Source organism: Coregonus lavaretus (assembly GCF_964263955.1).
Source record: "Coregonus lavaretus genome assembly, chromosome: 4".
Classification (NCBI taxonomy): domain Eukaryota; kingdom Metazoa; phylum Chordata; class Actinopteri; order Salmoniformes; family Salmonidae; genus Coregonus; species Coregonus lavaretus.
In genome coordinates, this window is record NC_139991.1 from 65,195,520 (window position 1) to 65,209,663 (window position 14,144).

Genomic DNA, 14,144 nt, shown 5'->3' on the forward strand with positions numbered 1-14,144 from the left:
CTCCCCGGCATCAGCGGCATGTGTTGGTTTTAACAATGTAGAAATGTTTTCCTGTTGCGTTATCTCATGATAATCATTCACCATAGCACCACCAAGAAGAAACATTACAGAGTTCTGTTTCTCACACAGTGCTGTTCTGAAGCTGTTCAACCAGAAAGTCCCAGCAGGTGGCACCAGGTACAAATATCAACTGTCTGTCCATCTTGTTCATTTAGAAAGGGTACAAATCACATGAAAGATATTGAGGTACTTCAGTTTATTGTATTATTTAAAAGCATAAGGCACAGAGCATTTTATATAAACAATGAAATAGTTAACACTAATATACTAATTGTAAATGCATAACTGTACTTCCGATGGACTTAAATATACGATATATACAATGACAATCACAAAAAATATCTTCCATATATATTCATGTTTGAGGGCATATAATGAAATGATTTGCATGTATATGCAATGTATTCAATCTAGAGACTAATATGTAAAAGATATAGGATACCAGAACCCTTTAATTCTCCTAAATTAAACTCCTACACAGAAAGGCCACTGGTCGTGGGGATATACTTACTGTAGGAGAGTGATTTACCTAGTAACCTCTAATAAGTTTCAGGCTGTCAACCTGGACAAGAGAAAATGTGGTCCATATAGGCTACATAATTTGCTCGTTTCACTAGGCTAAGATTTTCACTTGTGATCTCAGATCTCTTGTTGAGTGCTTGGATACGAGTGAATCATCTTGATCCCGATTTAAAACGAACAACTTTACAGGCTTGATGAAGCCTTCATAAACCCTTTATAACGGCTACATAGAACCTTCACAAATGATTCCATACACTAAGCATACGTCTATGTGTAGCAGCGAGTGTGGAGGTTTGAGGGGCTTGCGAGTAGTTTCATTCAAAGACGCCTCTTCCAACGGAACTGGGGGGTATATTTCTACCGAGACGAGGGGTTCCCTATGAAAAAGAGGGTGGAGACACACACACACCACATGCACACGATTAGTTGGTATGGAATAGGTGTATAAAAACGAACTGAGGGACCCAATCTATAGATATTGCGTGTTACCCACCCCGGCCTGGCCCTTGGAGAAGTTGACATGGGCATAGAGCAGCACTGCTATGTCTTTATGTCCAGCCTCCAGAGCTATGGACAGGGCTGTGCTCTCATCCTGCATATACAGACAGACAAACAAACAAACAGGGCACAAACAGTGAATCAGACAAACAGAGACACTAACACAGTGATAGTCTGCTACGGTGAGTGACAAACACACAGACATGAACACACACACAGTAACTCACACTGTCACTCAGGGTGGCGTTACAGCCCGGCTTGGCCAGCAGCAGCCTGACTATCTCAGCGTGGCCGTGTTCGCTGGCACACATTAGAGCCGTAGAGCCCTCATCATCCTGAAGGTTGACCTCTGCCCCCTTGGCCAGCAGGGCCCGCACCATGTCCATCCTGCCGTGGCTCACTGCCAGCATCAGTGCCGTCTGACCAGCCTGGAGGTCAAGGGTAAGAGGTCAACAAACAGATGGACTCAAAGAGATGGCCACTCGGGGGCTTGAAGACGACACACTCAGCCAGTGACCAGACAAGCTTTGACTTAACTTGTCAACGTCTGGAATCGATCCCAACAAAAATGATAAGAGTCTCTAAAGATATTACATAATTCAGAGGGCTAGATGCATGCCTGGGGGTTGGAGAACAAGGTAATTCCCACTACAAACCCCAGGGTCCAAAACCATTTAGAGACCGACCCATTTTCCCCCAGACCTCTGGCCCTCCACATACCTGGCTGGCCTTGGCATTGACATCTCCTTTAGTGAAGAGCTCCTCCACCACCTCCATGTCCTCTGGGGCCTCCACAGCAGCCAAGGCAGCCAGCATGATGGGGGTGTATCCTGCCTTGTTCTGCTGGTTCACATTACACACATCTGGAATGGAGGCCAAAGAGGAAAGGTGACAAAACAATGGCACGGAATTAAAAATAACACTATGGGTAGCTCAGTCAAAACCATGTGACCAGGTTGCGGGATACTCTGAAAGAACACATTTTAGATTAATGTACTCAACAGAACATCATATGAGTGAGAGGTTAAAATGGTAGTCAGGTTCAGGTCTGAGTCAGAATCAGTACCTGCCAGCAGCATCCTTTTTACCACGGTGAAGTTGGAGTGGGACACGCTGTAGTGGAGTGCTGTGTTACCGTTACCGTCCGCCATGTTGGCTACGTGTCTCAGCACGGCTGGAGAGACCGACCGGAACGCCGTTAAATAGTCCCCCACCACAGCCGGAGCAGCTGACTTCTGACTGGACACACGGAACCATTCGTGCTGCAGCATGTTCAGGCAGGACCGCTGAGGGTGGGACACAGGATAATACATAATAAGCAGGACGTCAACCAACACATGTATGGGCACACAAACATTTATGACATACACACACTCCTAGTAGAGATCTACATTGGGTGAATTCGTTTAGCCCAGACAGGCAGAGATTCCACTTAAGAACCAATGGAATGGTGTAAATGTCCAAACCCTGCACACCAGGGTGAGCTAAAACTAATGCACCCAAACACAAAGCCACACTGTCAAGCATTAGTATTTTTAATTTGGAAAAAGCAAAAACAGGCGTTATTGTCAAAGTCAGGACAAACACACAGTACTGTAATTTAGCAACCCTCCATTATGCAGTGTGTGCACAGCAATTTGAACTGTGAATAACCAGAGACATGTTGTAATTATAGGGTCATTACTGAATGAAAATAAACAGAACCCAAATCAGCCAATACTTCAGTTCCTTTGACCTCACCAAACCCTCTTCCGTAGGGAGAGGACTGTGACTGACTGCTGATGGCAGTTTCAGATCATCCACAACTTCCCTCTCACCACAAAAATAACTATTTCAGGGACTAGTGCCCTGGGCATTTCGAGTGGTGTTCAAAACACTAGGTATGGTTAGGACTAGGAGAAGTGGACAAGGGGATCACATGGTTGGTCTAGCACAGGGCGGTTCAATGTCGGTCCTGGAGGGCCGAAATACTTATTGTTTTCATCCTCTCCTTGTAAAAAGGGACTAACTTAGACCTTGGACATCAGGTGAGTGCAATTAACTACCAGGAAGAAACGAAAACCAGAAGTGTTTCGGCTCTTCAGGACCAGAATTGAACAGCCCTATGCTAGCATATCAGAACACTGTGTGGATAAGATCTACTCTCTCTCTACTTCCTTCTCTGATTCTCTCTGACTGCTTCAGTCTAGATCTTCCTTTTAATCTGTCACTCACTCGTCCTTAAACTCTCAGTCTCCCCATCCATGCTCTTCTTTCTCCCCTGGGGTGTATTTATTATACCAACTCTGTTGCAAAACGTTTCTTAAAACGGAAGCAAATGGAACGAAATGGGGGAGGGACCTACCTGAATTTGTCCAGTAGAAACTCTAATTTTAGTTGCAAAACGTTCCGTTTTGGAACTCTTTGGACTAATGATTACACCCCTGCTCTTCTTTCTCCTCCTGTTTTCTATCACTCAACCAGTCACAATGACAAGATAAAAAGCAGATGATGTGGAAAACATATGGTGGCGTCAAAGTTAGTTAGGATTCAAAAGGCGAATCCAGACAGAGCCAGATGTTGTCGTCTGGGTGGAACACAGAGAGAGCCCTCTGTAACTCATACACAACCAGGCCTTGAAGTCCCTGCCCAGAAACACTACCAGAGGGCTGGAAATTACAGGAGTCGGCACATTCCTCAGTTATAAAGTATTTCTTCCTCTAGTTTACATTCCGAGACATCGAGTTGACAACATTTATATGGTTTCATAAATTCATGTATGATTAATCAAAAGGGACACAGGCAATTAGATAGCTCCAAAAGTCACAATTGTAGTCATTAAACATTACACTTATAAAGACTAGAGACATACAGTATTGTTTATGACCATTCCCATACATTCTTGTTAACAGAAACAAACAAAGACACATTCATACATACACGCTTCCATTCACTCTACTTGTGCCACTGACCTCTCTGTTTAGCAGTACTCACCAGTTCTCTGCTGGATAAAACCTGGTCGTCACTCAGATGGGTCTTCAGTGCATGGCAAGCTGACAACATCTTCTCACTCAACTGAAACCTGTAGGGAGAGGACCTAGTTATTTAATGTACTAATTGCACAATAACTATATACCCTGAACAAGCTGGAGAATAATTCCCAGAGTACGATGCAAAGTTATTGATGGCTTATGGTCTCTGAGGAGAGATGGGCCTAAGTTAAGTATATTCCCTAAAACCATGGTTTGAATTCAAAACAGAACTACCGTATTCACCTCTCCTGTATCTCCGTCCTCCCATGGCCACTACATTCCCTGTTGGCCACCCCTCTGTTCCGGCCCTGGTCCATTCGGCTCCGATCCTGGAGGCCTGAGACCTCCATCCACCTCCCGCTCTTCTCCTCTTCTTCAGAGCTGGATGGTTCACTAGTGGACATGGACTCACACCTGCAGCCATTACAAGCTTTCCTCTACTAGGCCATAGCTAACACAAACTAAATATGTTAAACCCATGATATGTGGACTCAAACCTGCAGCCAACACACAGACACTGAGAACTCAGAAATAATGAGCTGATTATAACCAGTGAAACATGATATATCAAAGTCTGATCAGAGTAAAATAAGAGTACATATCAGACCCTCACCCTGTGGTCAAGCCCACAAACTTCAGGCTCTTCCTGGTTCCAGTGTAGCCTCGGTCACCATCTTGTTTCTTCATGATGGACCTCAGCATGTTGGCGTTAGTGGGCTGACCTGGAGGGTTAATATAAAGCGGATGTATTTGTTCCTCTCTCAGTATTTCTGTAGATTGACAGCGGCCTTGTCCTGCCTCTCCTAGCTAATGTTTCCCAATTAATTATAATTTGATTGTTGTGAAGTTCTGAGAAGTTAGATAACTTATTGAATGTCTACTTCACCTAGTACTTTCTAAAGAAAGTACACTCTCACATATACAAACACTCATACATAGACATACAATTTCAGCCCCAGCCTGTCAGCCACAGACCGCTGTGTAGTGAGAGATGTGTGCTTTCCCAAACCCAGCATCAGCCCAAATATTTCAATAGTAGGTCTTCCAGATCCAAGGCCAAACCAGAGAAAGAGCTATTTCCTCCTCCATGGTTCTACTGGTTCAAAGAGGCCAGGATTCTTCTAGTGAGCGGTCTGACAGCAGAATACTCCTTTAGTTTCTGTTTTTCTCTGTATTTCTCCCGCTCTCACCCCATCAACATTATGGAACTATTTAGAGGCACAGCAGGGATACAACTGCATTCAACCCCTTACATGCACACAAACAAACTCACACATGCATACATACCCAAAAAACAAACACACTTACCATGCAATGCAGAGGAAGTTTGGTGTTCCACTCGTATTATATTTTGCTTGACCTCTGACTCCTTAGTGACATGCTGGCTGACCCCTGACCTTTCTGTGTTTCTCTGAGGTGAGGTGTCAGTGAGCAGGCCGGGCCCTGCGATGGACTGGGACTGTACACAATCTGTATAAGGGAGACGGAGAGAAGGGAGAGACAGGGAGATAGGAAGAAATCACTCCCTGGATTATTGTGTCCATGATACAAAATAATAAATACAAAACAATTATCCATAGTAAAATACCCACCGCAGATGCGAACTGTGAGTGTAAAGACTAGACAGACTATATCCATACCTGTGGATTGTGAGGGTAGCGGCCTGCCCTCCATGCCTCCCTGTGTCATGGCAGAGTTGATGGGTGACGTGCTGAGGGTGGTGGTGTCTGACCCCGGCAGGATGAACACATCTCCCAGTTCACTGTAGCTCTCAGTCAGCAGGCCCTGCTGCTCCCTCAGCAGACACTGCATCTTCTCTATGTAGTGGTCCAGACCAGGCTCTAACTGGGACTGACCCTGGGCCTGGGGAGAGTGGGATGTCTGTGTGGAGGTCTGTGTCAGAGATGGTGGTCCTGCAAGGTCCCGTATGCGCCCCTCGCCCACCCCGATCCCAATACTCCTGGTCTTGGTGGGGTCGGGGAGACAGGAAGGACCACATGCGATGTTCCGGGCCTTCAGTCCAACCAGGAAGTTGTCATTCACGTTAGTCATCCCGACCCCAGCGTCTCTGGTCATTGCCTTGGCGACGGCCACCGCCGTGGTGGTTTGGGTTGGTTGTTGTTCTGCGTTTCCTCCCCATGGCGTGGTCGTGCCGACGCCGACCGAGCGGGTCTTAGTGACGGCCTGGATTAACTCTAGGACCCTGCCGTTGCCGACAGCGATGTTCCGGGTGACGGTTTGCGCGGTGTTGGTGTGTTTCTCCTGGGTGTTGAGCACGGTGTTGGTGCTGGAGTTGGTGTTGAACGAGCGGCAGGTGTTTGTGAAACGGGAGACCGAGCTGAGTGTTGGTGATGTGTTGGTGCGCTGGGAGACCGTCTGAGGTGACACCATGACACCTGAATCCACCCCTCTGACTGGAGGGTCGGTTGCCATGCCGACCTCCTTTACAGCACTCGTCATCACGTCATCGACCGCACAGTCCCCGCTCCCCACCGACACCATCTGACACTCCCCCATCTTCCATCCTCTCGCTGCAGCCAAACTCTCCATGGTCAGATCTGTGTTGACTCCTGCCTCACACACCCTCACCCCTGTCCCCACACCCTGGGTGACCATCACCACCCGTCTCCCAACACATTGGTCCCGGGTCTCCACTCGCTCTCTGACCACCCACCAAGTCATCGGTAACTCTGGTCCTGAGCTCACACTCCTCAGCTCCGGCCTACAGGACACTCCAACACTACAGCCCCACCCCTCCACCTCCAGCCTACCTCCAGCGGAGGCATCCTGGACCTCTGTGTGGTTGCCCACCCCCAGGCTCCTGGTCTGGGCCTTGGGCCTGGCCTCCGGGGCCTCCGTGGCTGTGGAGGTGCTGTGGGTGGATGGCCTGGCGGTGGAGCCTTTATCAGCCTTATTCCTAGCCCCAGCCGCCTGTAGCTCCAGCTTCAGCCTGCCCATCTCCGTCTGCAGGGTGGACTCCTTTACCTCTGCCTCCAACTGACACACCCTCTCCTTCAGGGCTTCTATGATTCGCTGCTGGGCATCTAGCTCCACCTCCTTATCCGCGGTGACAACGAGGTGGGCCTCAGTTACACCCATTGCTACGCATCGTGTGTCTGTGGGCTTGGTCTCCACGGTGACGTCCCTGTGTTGTTTTGAGGACCTGGCGTCTAAGATGGCGTCCAAGTCTTCATCAATGCCGATGGCTACTGATTTGTGAGCTCTGCTGTTGCTGCGTAATGTGTTCTGGTTCAGGCCATGCCGTGCTTGCAGGCGACCGCCCTTGATGGTCCTCTCCAAAGCCTCCATCTCAGCAGTCAGCTGCTGGAACTCCTTCAGGCCAGAGGAGGCACTGTTGTGCTCTGCCTTGTTCTCCAGCCCATCTTCAGGTTTCCCTAGAAGTTCAGAGCCCTTCCCAACCCCAACCCGGAACCGACCGGCGCTGCCCGTGCTGTGGGCTCTTTTCCGGAACATGTCACTCAGCTCTTGTTGGTTCTGATTCTTCATCCGAGAGACCAGCTGTCTTTTCTCCTCCTGGAGGACAGAGATCTTCACCTGTAGAACAGGGATGCTCCTCACCTGCATAGAGATACATTAAAATCAGCCAACTAAAACTGACTGACTAGCTAACTAACTAACATAGTGTGCAAGTATATCTACAAAATCATTATACTCATATTTGTGAACATATTTGTGAACAATTTCTCATTTAACATAAAAAATGTATACTGGGATTGAAACACACAATAGCTTTTTATACTTCTATTTTACCACATTAAGTCAGTTTCTAGAATGAAAGATTCTCTGACCAAGATGGCTGACATTTTAGACCTGATGCCAATTTCCATTCTAGTGTTCTATTTAATTCAATGTTCACCTGTTCCTCCAGCTCCTTCAGCCTCTGGAGAGCGACCACCATCTGGTCCCTGACATGCTGCAGGTGCAGGGGGCTGAGGCCCGTGACTGGGGTGTCCCTGCCAGAGCTCTGGGGGCTGGGTCTCAGGGACCCTCCGCTGCCCAGGGAAGAGCCGTGGTGGAGGGATAGGGGCAGGAAAAGCTCACCTTCAGCATGGGGCTTGTTGACATTTCCGCTGTTGTTCTGGTTGTAGGAGCCCCAGCTGGTGAAGGCGGACAGGGAGCCACTGGAGCCCACTCCCCCAAAGCTGGCTAGCCGCCGGCGGGGATGGGGCTCAGGGTGGGGATGGGCTAGGGTGGTGCTGGAGGTTTTCTCCTGCTCCAAGCGCCTACGGGTCTCCAACAGGGTCTTCTCCACTAGAGGGTTGAACCTGGGGGTGGAGAGGGAGCGGACGGCCGGCGCAGGCTTCCCCTCTTGGGGTTTCAGAGGGACGGAGGACCCCTCCTGACTAGAGGGGGTGGTGCTGCTGGTGGTAGAGGCCCCGTGGGGTGGAGGAAGAGGGGGTCTCCCTCGGTTCACGGTCGACATGGCAGACTGACTCACCCGCGTGTCATCACTACTCGCCGAGGACAGGGATTCCGAGGAGGTCCATGATTGACTGGGTGTGGTGCCACTCTGCGCTTCTGCCTCACGGTTGGTCGCCCTGGGGGGCTTCCTGCTCAGGCTCAGCCTCTTAATTGTGGAGCCGTTCTGGATGTCGTCCACGTACTTGAGGAAGTCCAGGTCCAGCTGGTAGCCGTAAGGTGTCTCCAGACAGTAGGGAGCACTCTCCTCAGTAGCACTGACTGACCTTCCTCTGTTAGCTGGTAGAAGATAGATAAAGAGAATTACTTTATTGTTCAGTTGTACATGTTCTACCATCAGGACCAGAGGAGAAGAAAGCAGGAAGTTATGTTATGGCTGATGAATTCATGAAGACATATTAAACAAAACATTGGGTTGGTTGGTATGAGGAAATGAAAGACAGCAGGCAGGAATGTGGAAATGATCAGATTCCTGAGAGCTCTCCCTGGTATCAAACAAAGGGTAGAAATCATGATTCAATTAAATGTAGAAGGCAAAGGTATGTTAAATTGTATCATGTAGAACTACTGTTAGTTTGCAAGAAAGATTGAATGCAATAGGCCTAGACATACCAGTATTTGATTTGTCATCCGATGACCTAGAACTAAAAGCATTCAATTTGAATACATTTATTAAATTAATTCATTCATTGTCTGCATCAAGATTCTTTAGATATTTTTCTTTAGAATACAGATTATAGACATATATATTCTTTAGACATATTTGGCTAACTCTAACCAAGAATATTCATACGTCAGTTTCTCACTTCAGCAAGTCTGTACATAGTTTGTAAGGCAAATAAAAAGAAGATACAAGTTCAAGAAATGACAGTCATTTTTCAAATTGAACAGTACTGAGTGGCATCAGCCTTACCTAAAAGTCACACGTCATCCTCAATGCAGTAGGCCTACATGGTATTATGTTGTCCATGTTCTCTCCTCCCTGTATTAAAATTGTTGCCTCTCCTAACTTTTCTGACTATACCCTATCCTCTCCAATGAGGAGGTAAAATGAGATCGGCCAATAGAGTAGACTACACCAACACAGAATGGAATGTTATTGGCCGACAGAACCCTCCAATCAGTAAGCCTCTCTACTTAGACTGGACCAACTGAACTCTATAATTACTGTGCAAGTAATTATATTGCCCAACCATTTTCTTGGCATTCATTCTATACACTCGCTCCTTTTACAAATATTTCAGCTGCTGACTTACATAAGGATATTGACTAACTATGCATATCAGAATTCTGGTTATCAGTAGTTCACTGTCGTTCACAGGGTTACAACTCCTTCACAACCTCAGTGAATGACAAGGACACCACTTAGGTAAGGACAGAAACAACAATTGTACAATACCTTGGCCATTTCTGTAAATGTGTGCATCTTCAGCCATTGGTGCAGTTGATCCTTATTGCACAAATAAATGGTTCTGGGTTCATCCATGTGTGAAGTCCAGCTCAAGGCCTAATGTGCATCTTGAAGACTGTCGAATAAACAGAAATATCTCATAAACATCTTGGAAGAATGTAAAACATATCTTCTCCCTTTCTCTCTCTCACACACACAAGCTGTCAATAACAGATAACCTTACACTGTGCTTAGTTTTACAAAATAGCCTCCAACACTCTACTCAGCAAATTGGATGTAGTCTATCACAGTGCCATCCGTTTTGTCACCAAAGCCCCATATACTACCCACCATTGTGACCTGTACGCTCTGGTTGGCTGGCCCTCACTACATATTCGTCGCCAAACCCACTGGCTCCAGGTCATCTATAAATCAATGCTAGGCAAATCCCCATCTTATCTTAGCTCACCATAGCAACACCCACCCGTAGTCTGCGCTCCAGCAGGTATATCTCACTGGTCATCCCCAAAGCCAACACCTCCTTTGGCCACCATTCCTTCCAGTTCTCTGCTGCCATTGACTGGAACGAACTGCAAAAATCTCTGAAGCTGGAGACTCTTACCTCCCTCACTAACTTTAAGCGTCAGTTGTCAGAGCAGCTTACCGATCACTGCACCTGTACACAGCCCATCTGTAATTAGCCCATCCAACTACCTCATCCCCATATTGTTATTTATTTTGCTAATTTTCACCCCAGTATCTCTATTTGCACATCATCTTTTGCACATCTATCATTCCAGTGTTAATACGAAATTGTAACTATTTTGCACTATGGCCTATTTATTGCCTTACCTCCATAATTTACTACATTCGCGCACACTGTATATATATTTTGTTGTATTTTTGACTTTGTTTTGTTTACCCCATATGTAACTCTGTGTTGTTGTTGTTTTTATCGCACTGCTTTGCTTTATCTTGGCCAGGTCACAGTTGTAAATGAGAACTTGTTCTCAAATGGCTTACCTGGTTAAATAAAACAATTAAAAAACTAGTGCTTACACATATGTAACTAAATATCAAATGAGACACTGTATGAGGGATAGTTTTGCAGAGACTTAACAAAGCTCAACACTGATCCTTAGAATCAAAAAGGTATCTTACTGCACCAGTATGCTTTTGTCACCAGCATTATAATACTGCATCCCTTTTCCTGTAAGTAAGTAGCACCCAACGTAGTCTGATTGAATAAGACAGGAGAGACCATTCTCTTCCTAGAGAGTAATGTAATTTAATTGAAGGAACTTCTCTGCTAGGAAGGGGTTCTCTTATAAAAGGCTGATCCTCACAGCAAGTCTCTATTCACTATGCAGTGCACTACTTTGACCAGAGTGGTGTTCCAATTCTATTTCTATGGGTGGACTCTGAATACACACAATGGCTTAGGATTGTGAGTAATGCATGCAGCCTAGCACTTAACCAGCACTTGCCAATCTGAAGCAGGTAAGAAGGGACGTGTTTGACAATGGGACTTGTGAACTTCACAATTATTTAACTAAATTAAAGGTATGACAGAAATTCTGTCAGGCAGTTCGAAGTCATTACGATCCCATTCACATCACTGCATGGTTTATGTATGGGGTGAAGCTGGCAGGGAGGGTTGATTTTGGTTGGAAAAGCTCCACTGTGCACCATAAAAAGCCCCTCTATTTGAGGACTCTGGTTAGGACTGTTAGGTGGTGGTGAGAAGCCACCGTTGGCCCCAGCTCAGAGCAGTAGCCTGCCTCGACCCAACCTAACCCTGCACTGCCATCTGTAGGACTTCAAGAAGAGGATGTTTGGTAAGAGCTGAGCAGAGTTGGCAACATTCAATTTTGCCAATCATTTGAAAAAAAAAGAAATTCAAGCCCAAATCAGACTATTTTGTCACACAGAGTAAACAGATATGGAAATGAGTCCATGATGAGGCTGCAGGGCCAAACTGGGAACATCCAGGACAGAGGCAGTCAGAGCCTTGCCATGCTGAGCCAAGAAAACCCTTACTGACCAAGTCCAAGTCACCCGCATCCGGGCCAGGTGGCCTGAAGAACACACTCATCAACAGCTTATAATATATTTAGAGGTTCACAGGTCCTGCCATTGTTGGGTGAGGAGACAGAATTTGGATACATGGTTGTTTGTACTGGGTCAATGACTTAAAGACATCCTCTAGATTTTCCGGGCAGACGCTTGGGAGTTTGGGACAGAGTACTCAGAGAAGATAAAACAATACAGAAAAATTCACAAGCATGCCAGAGGTAAAATTATGGATTTGTCTTCTCGTGTGACAAGGAAGCTGGCTGTGTAACTTCAGAGAGAAGACGGAACAAACGTAGTGTTCTATACCTCTTATGAACTGGGTAGTTCAGGTCCTGGATGCTGATATGCTGAAACAGCATTTCAGCCGTGTGTCAAATCAAAATCAAATCAAATGTAAATAGTCTGGGTGGCTTTTGGATTAATTGTTCAGCAGTCTTACGGCTTGGGGGTAGAAGACGTTAAAGAGCCTTTTGGACCTAGACTTGGCGCTCCGGTACCGCTTGCCATGCGGTAGCAGAGAGAACAGTCTATGACTTGGGTGACTGGAGTCTTTGACAATTTTTTGGGCCTTCCTCTGACACCGCCTAGTATATAGGTCCTGGATGGCAGGAAGCTTGGCCCCAGTGATGTACTGGGCCGTACGCACTACCCTCTGTAGCGCCTTACGGTCGGATGGTGAGCTGTTGCCATACCAGGCGGTGATGCAACCGGTCAGGATGCTCTCAATGGTGCAGCTGTAGAACTTTGAGGATCTGGGGACCCATGCCAAATCTTTTCAGTCTCCTGAGGGGGAAAAGGTGTTGTCCTGCCCTCTTCACGACTGTCTTGGTGTGTTTGGACCATGATAGTAAATTGGTGATGTGGACACAAAGGAACTTGAAACTCTCGACCCGCTCCACTACAGCCCCGTCGATGTTAATGGGGGCCTGTTCAGCCCTCCTTTTCCTGTAGACCACGATCAGCTCCTTTGTCTTGCTCACATTGAGGGAGAGGTTGTTGTCCTGGCACCACACTGCCAGATCTCTGACCTCATCCCTATAGACTGTCTCATTGTTGTCAGTGATCAGGCCTACCACTGTTGTATCGTCGGCAAACTAAATGATGGTGTTGGAGTCGTGCTTGGCCACGCAGTCGTGGGTGAACAGGGAGTACAGGAGGGGACTAAGCACGCACCCCTGAGGGGCCCCAGTGTTGAGGATCAGCGTGGCAGATGTGTTGTTGCCTACCCTTACCACCTGGGGGCGGCCTGTCGGGAAGTCCAGGATCCAGTTGCAGAGGGAGGTGTTTAGTCCCAGGGTCCTTAGCTTAGTGATGAGCTTTGAGGGCACTATGGTGTTGAACGCTGAGCGTTTTATTAGTCGTCTGTACGGGATACACATGGTATACTGTCCAACGAAATGCTTACTTGTAGGTTCCTTCGACAATGCAACCAACAATAAGAAATAATAAAAAACAGCCCAGTAGAATAGAATACTTTTGTTTTGCATAAGCATAATACAGGAAGACAATTTATAGTCCAATATTTATACTTGTATTGGGGAATGGGGATTGTGGGGCAACTGTTTAAATAGTGCAGTATTTAGCAATCATAAGTCTGGTAGCAACAGTCTGAGATATGGCTTTTTCTTTGCAACTCTGCCTAGAAGGTCAGCATCCCGGAGTCGCCTCTTCACTGTTGACGTTGAGACTGGTGTTTTGTGGGTACTATTTAATTAAGCTTCCAGTTGAGGACCTGTGAGGCGTCTGTTTCTCAAACTAGACACTAATGTATTTGTCCTCTTGCTCGGGGGGGGGGGGGGGGGGTTAGGTGTGGAGAGGACCTGGGGTGGCATGCCAAATTTCTTCAGCCGCCTTAGGAAGTAGACGCTGTTGCGCCCTCTTGACAATAGTTGGGCTGTTGTTGGTCCATGTCAAGTCCATAGTGATGTGGACGCAGAGGAACTTAAACCTGCTGACTCTCTCTACTGCAGTCCCGTTGATGTGGATCGCGGCATGTTCCCTTCTCTGCTTCCTGAAGTCAGCAATCAACTTCTTTGTTTTTCTGACGTTGAAGGAGAGGTTGTTGTCCTGGCACCATGCTGCCAGTTCACTTATCTCCTCCCTATAGGCTGACTCGTCGTTGTTGGTTATCAGACCTACAACCATGG

General features: G+C 47.0%; 1 protein-coding gene across 1 annotated transcript; it reads right to left on the reverse strand.

Moving 5' to 3' along the window:
- Positions 1–243: 243 nt before the first annotated feature.
- On the reverse strand, positions 244–10,006 carry LOC311127901 (KN motif and ankyrin repeat domains 1-like). The gene is made up of 12 exons (XM_084159800.1): positions 9,931–10,006; positions 7,969–8,810; positions 5,732–7,670; positions 5,400–5,561; positions 4,705–4,813; positions 4,335–4,505; positions 4,054–4,141; positions 2,147–2,366; positions 1,801–1,943; positions 1,308–1,508; positions 1,076–1,174; positions 244–959 (listed from the first exon to the last, which is right to left on the reverse strand). Exons 1-12 carry the CDS (start codon positions 9,965–9,967, stop codon positions 897–899), a joined length of 4,074 nt encoding a protein of 1,357 aa, XP_084015926.1. The 5' UTR covers positions 9,968–10,006; the 3' UTR covers positions 244–896.
- Between the last annotated feature and the right edge of the window lie 4,138 nt (positions 10,007–14,144).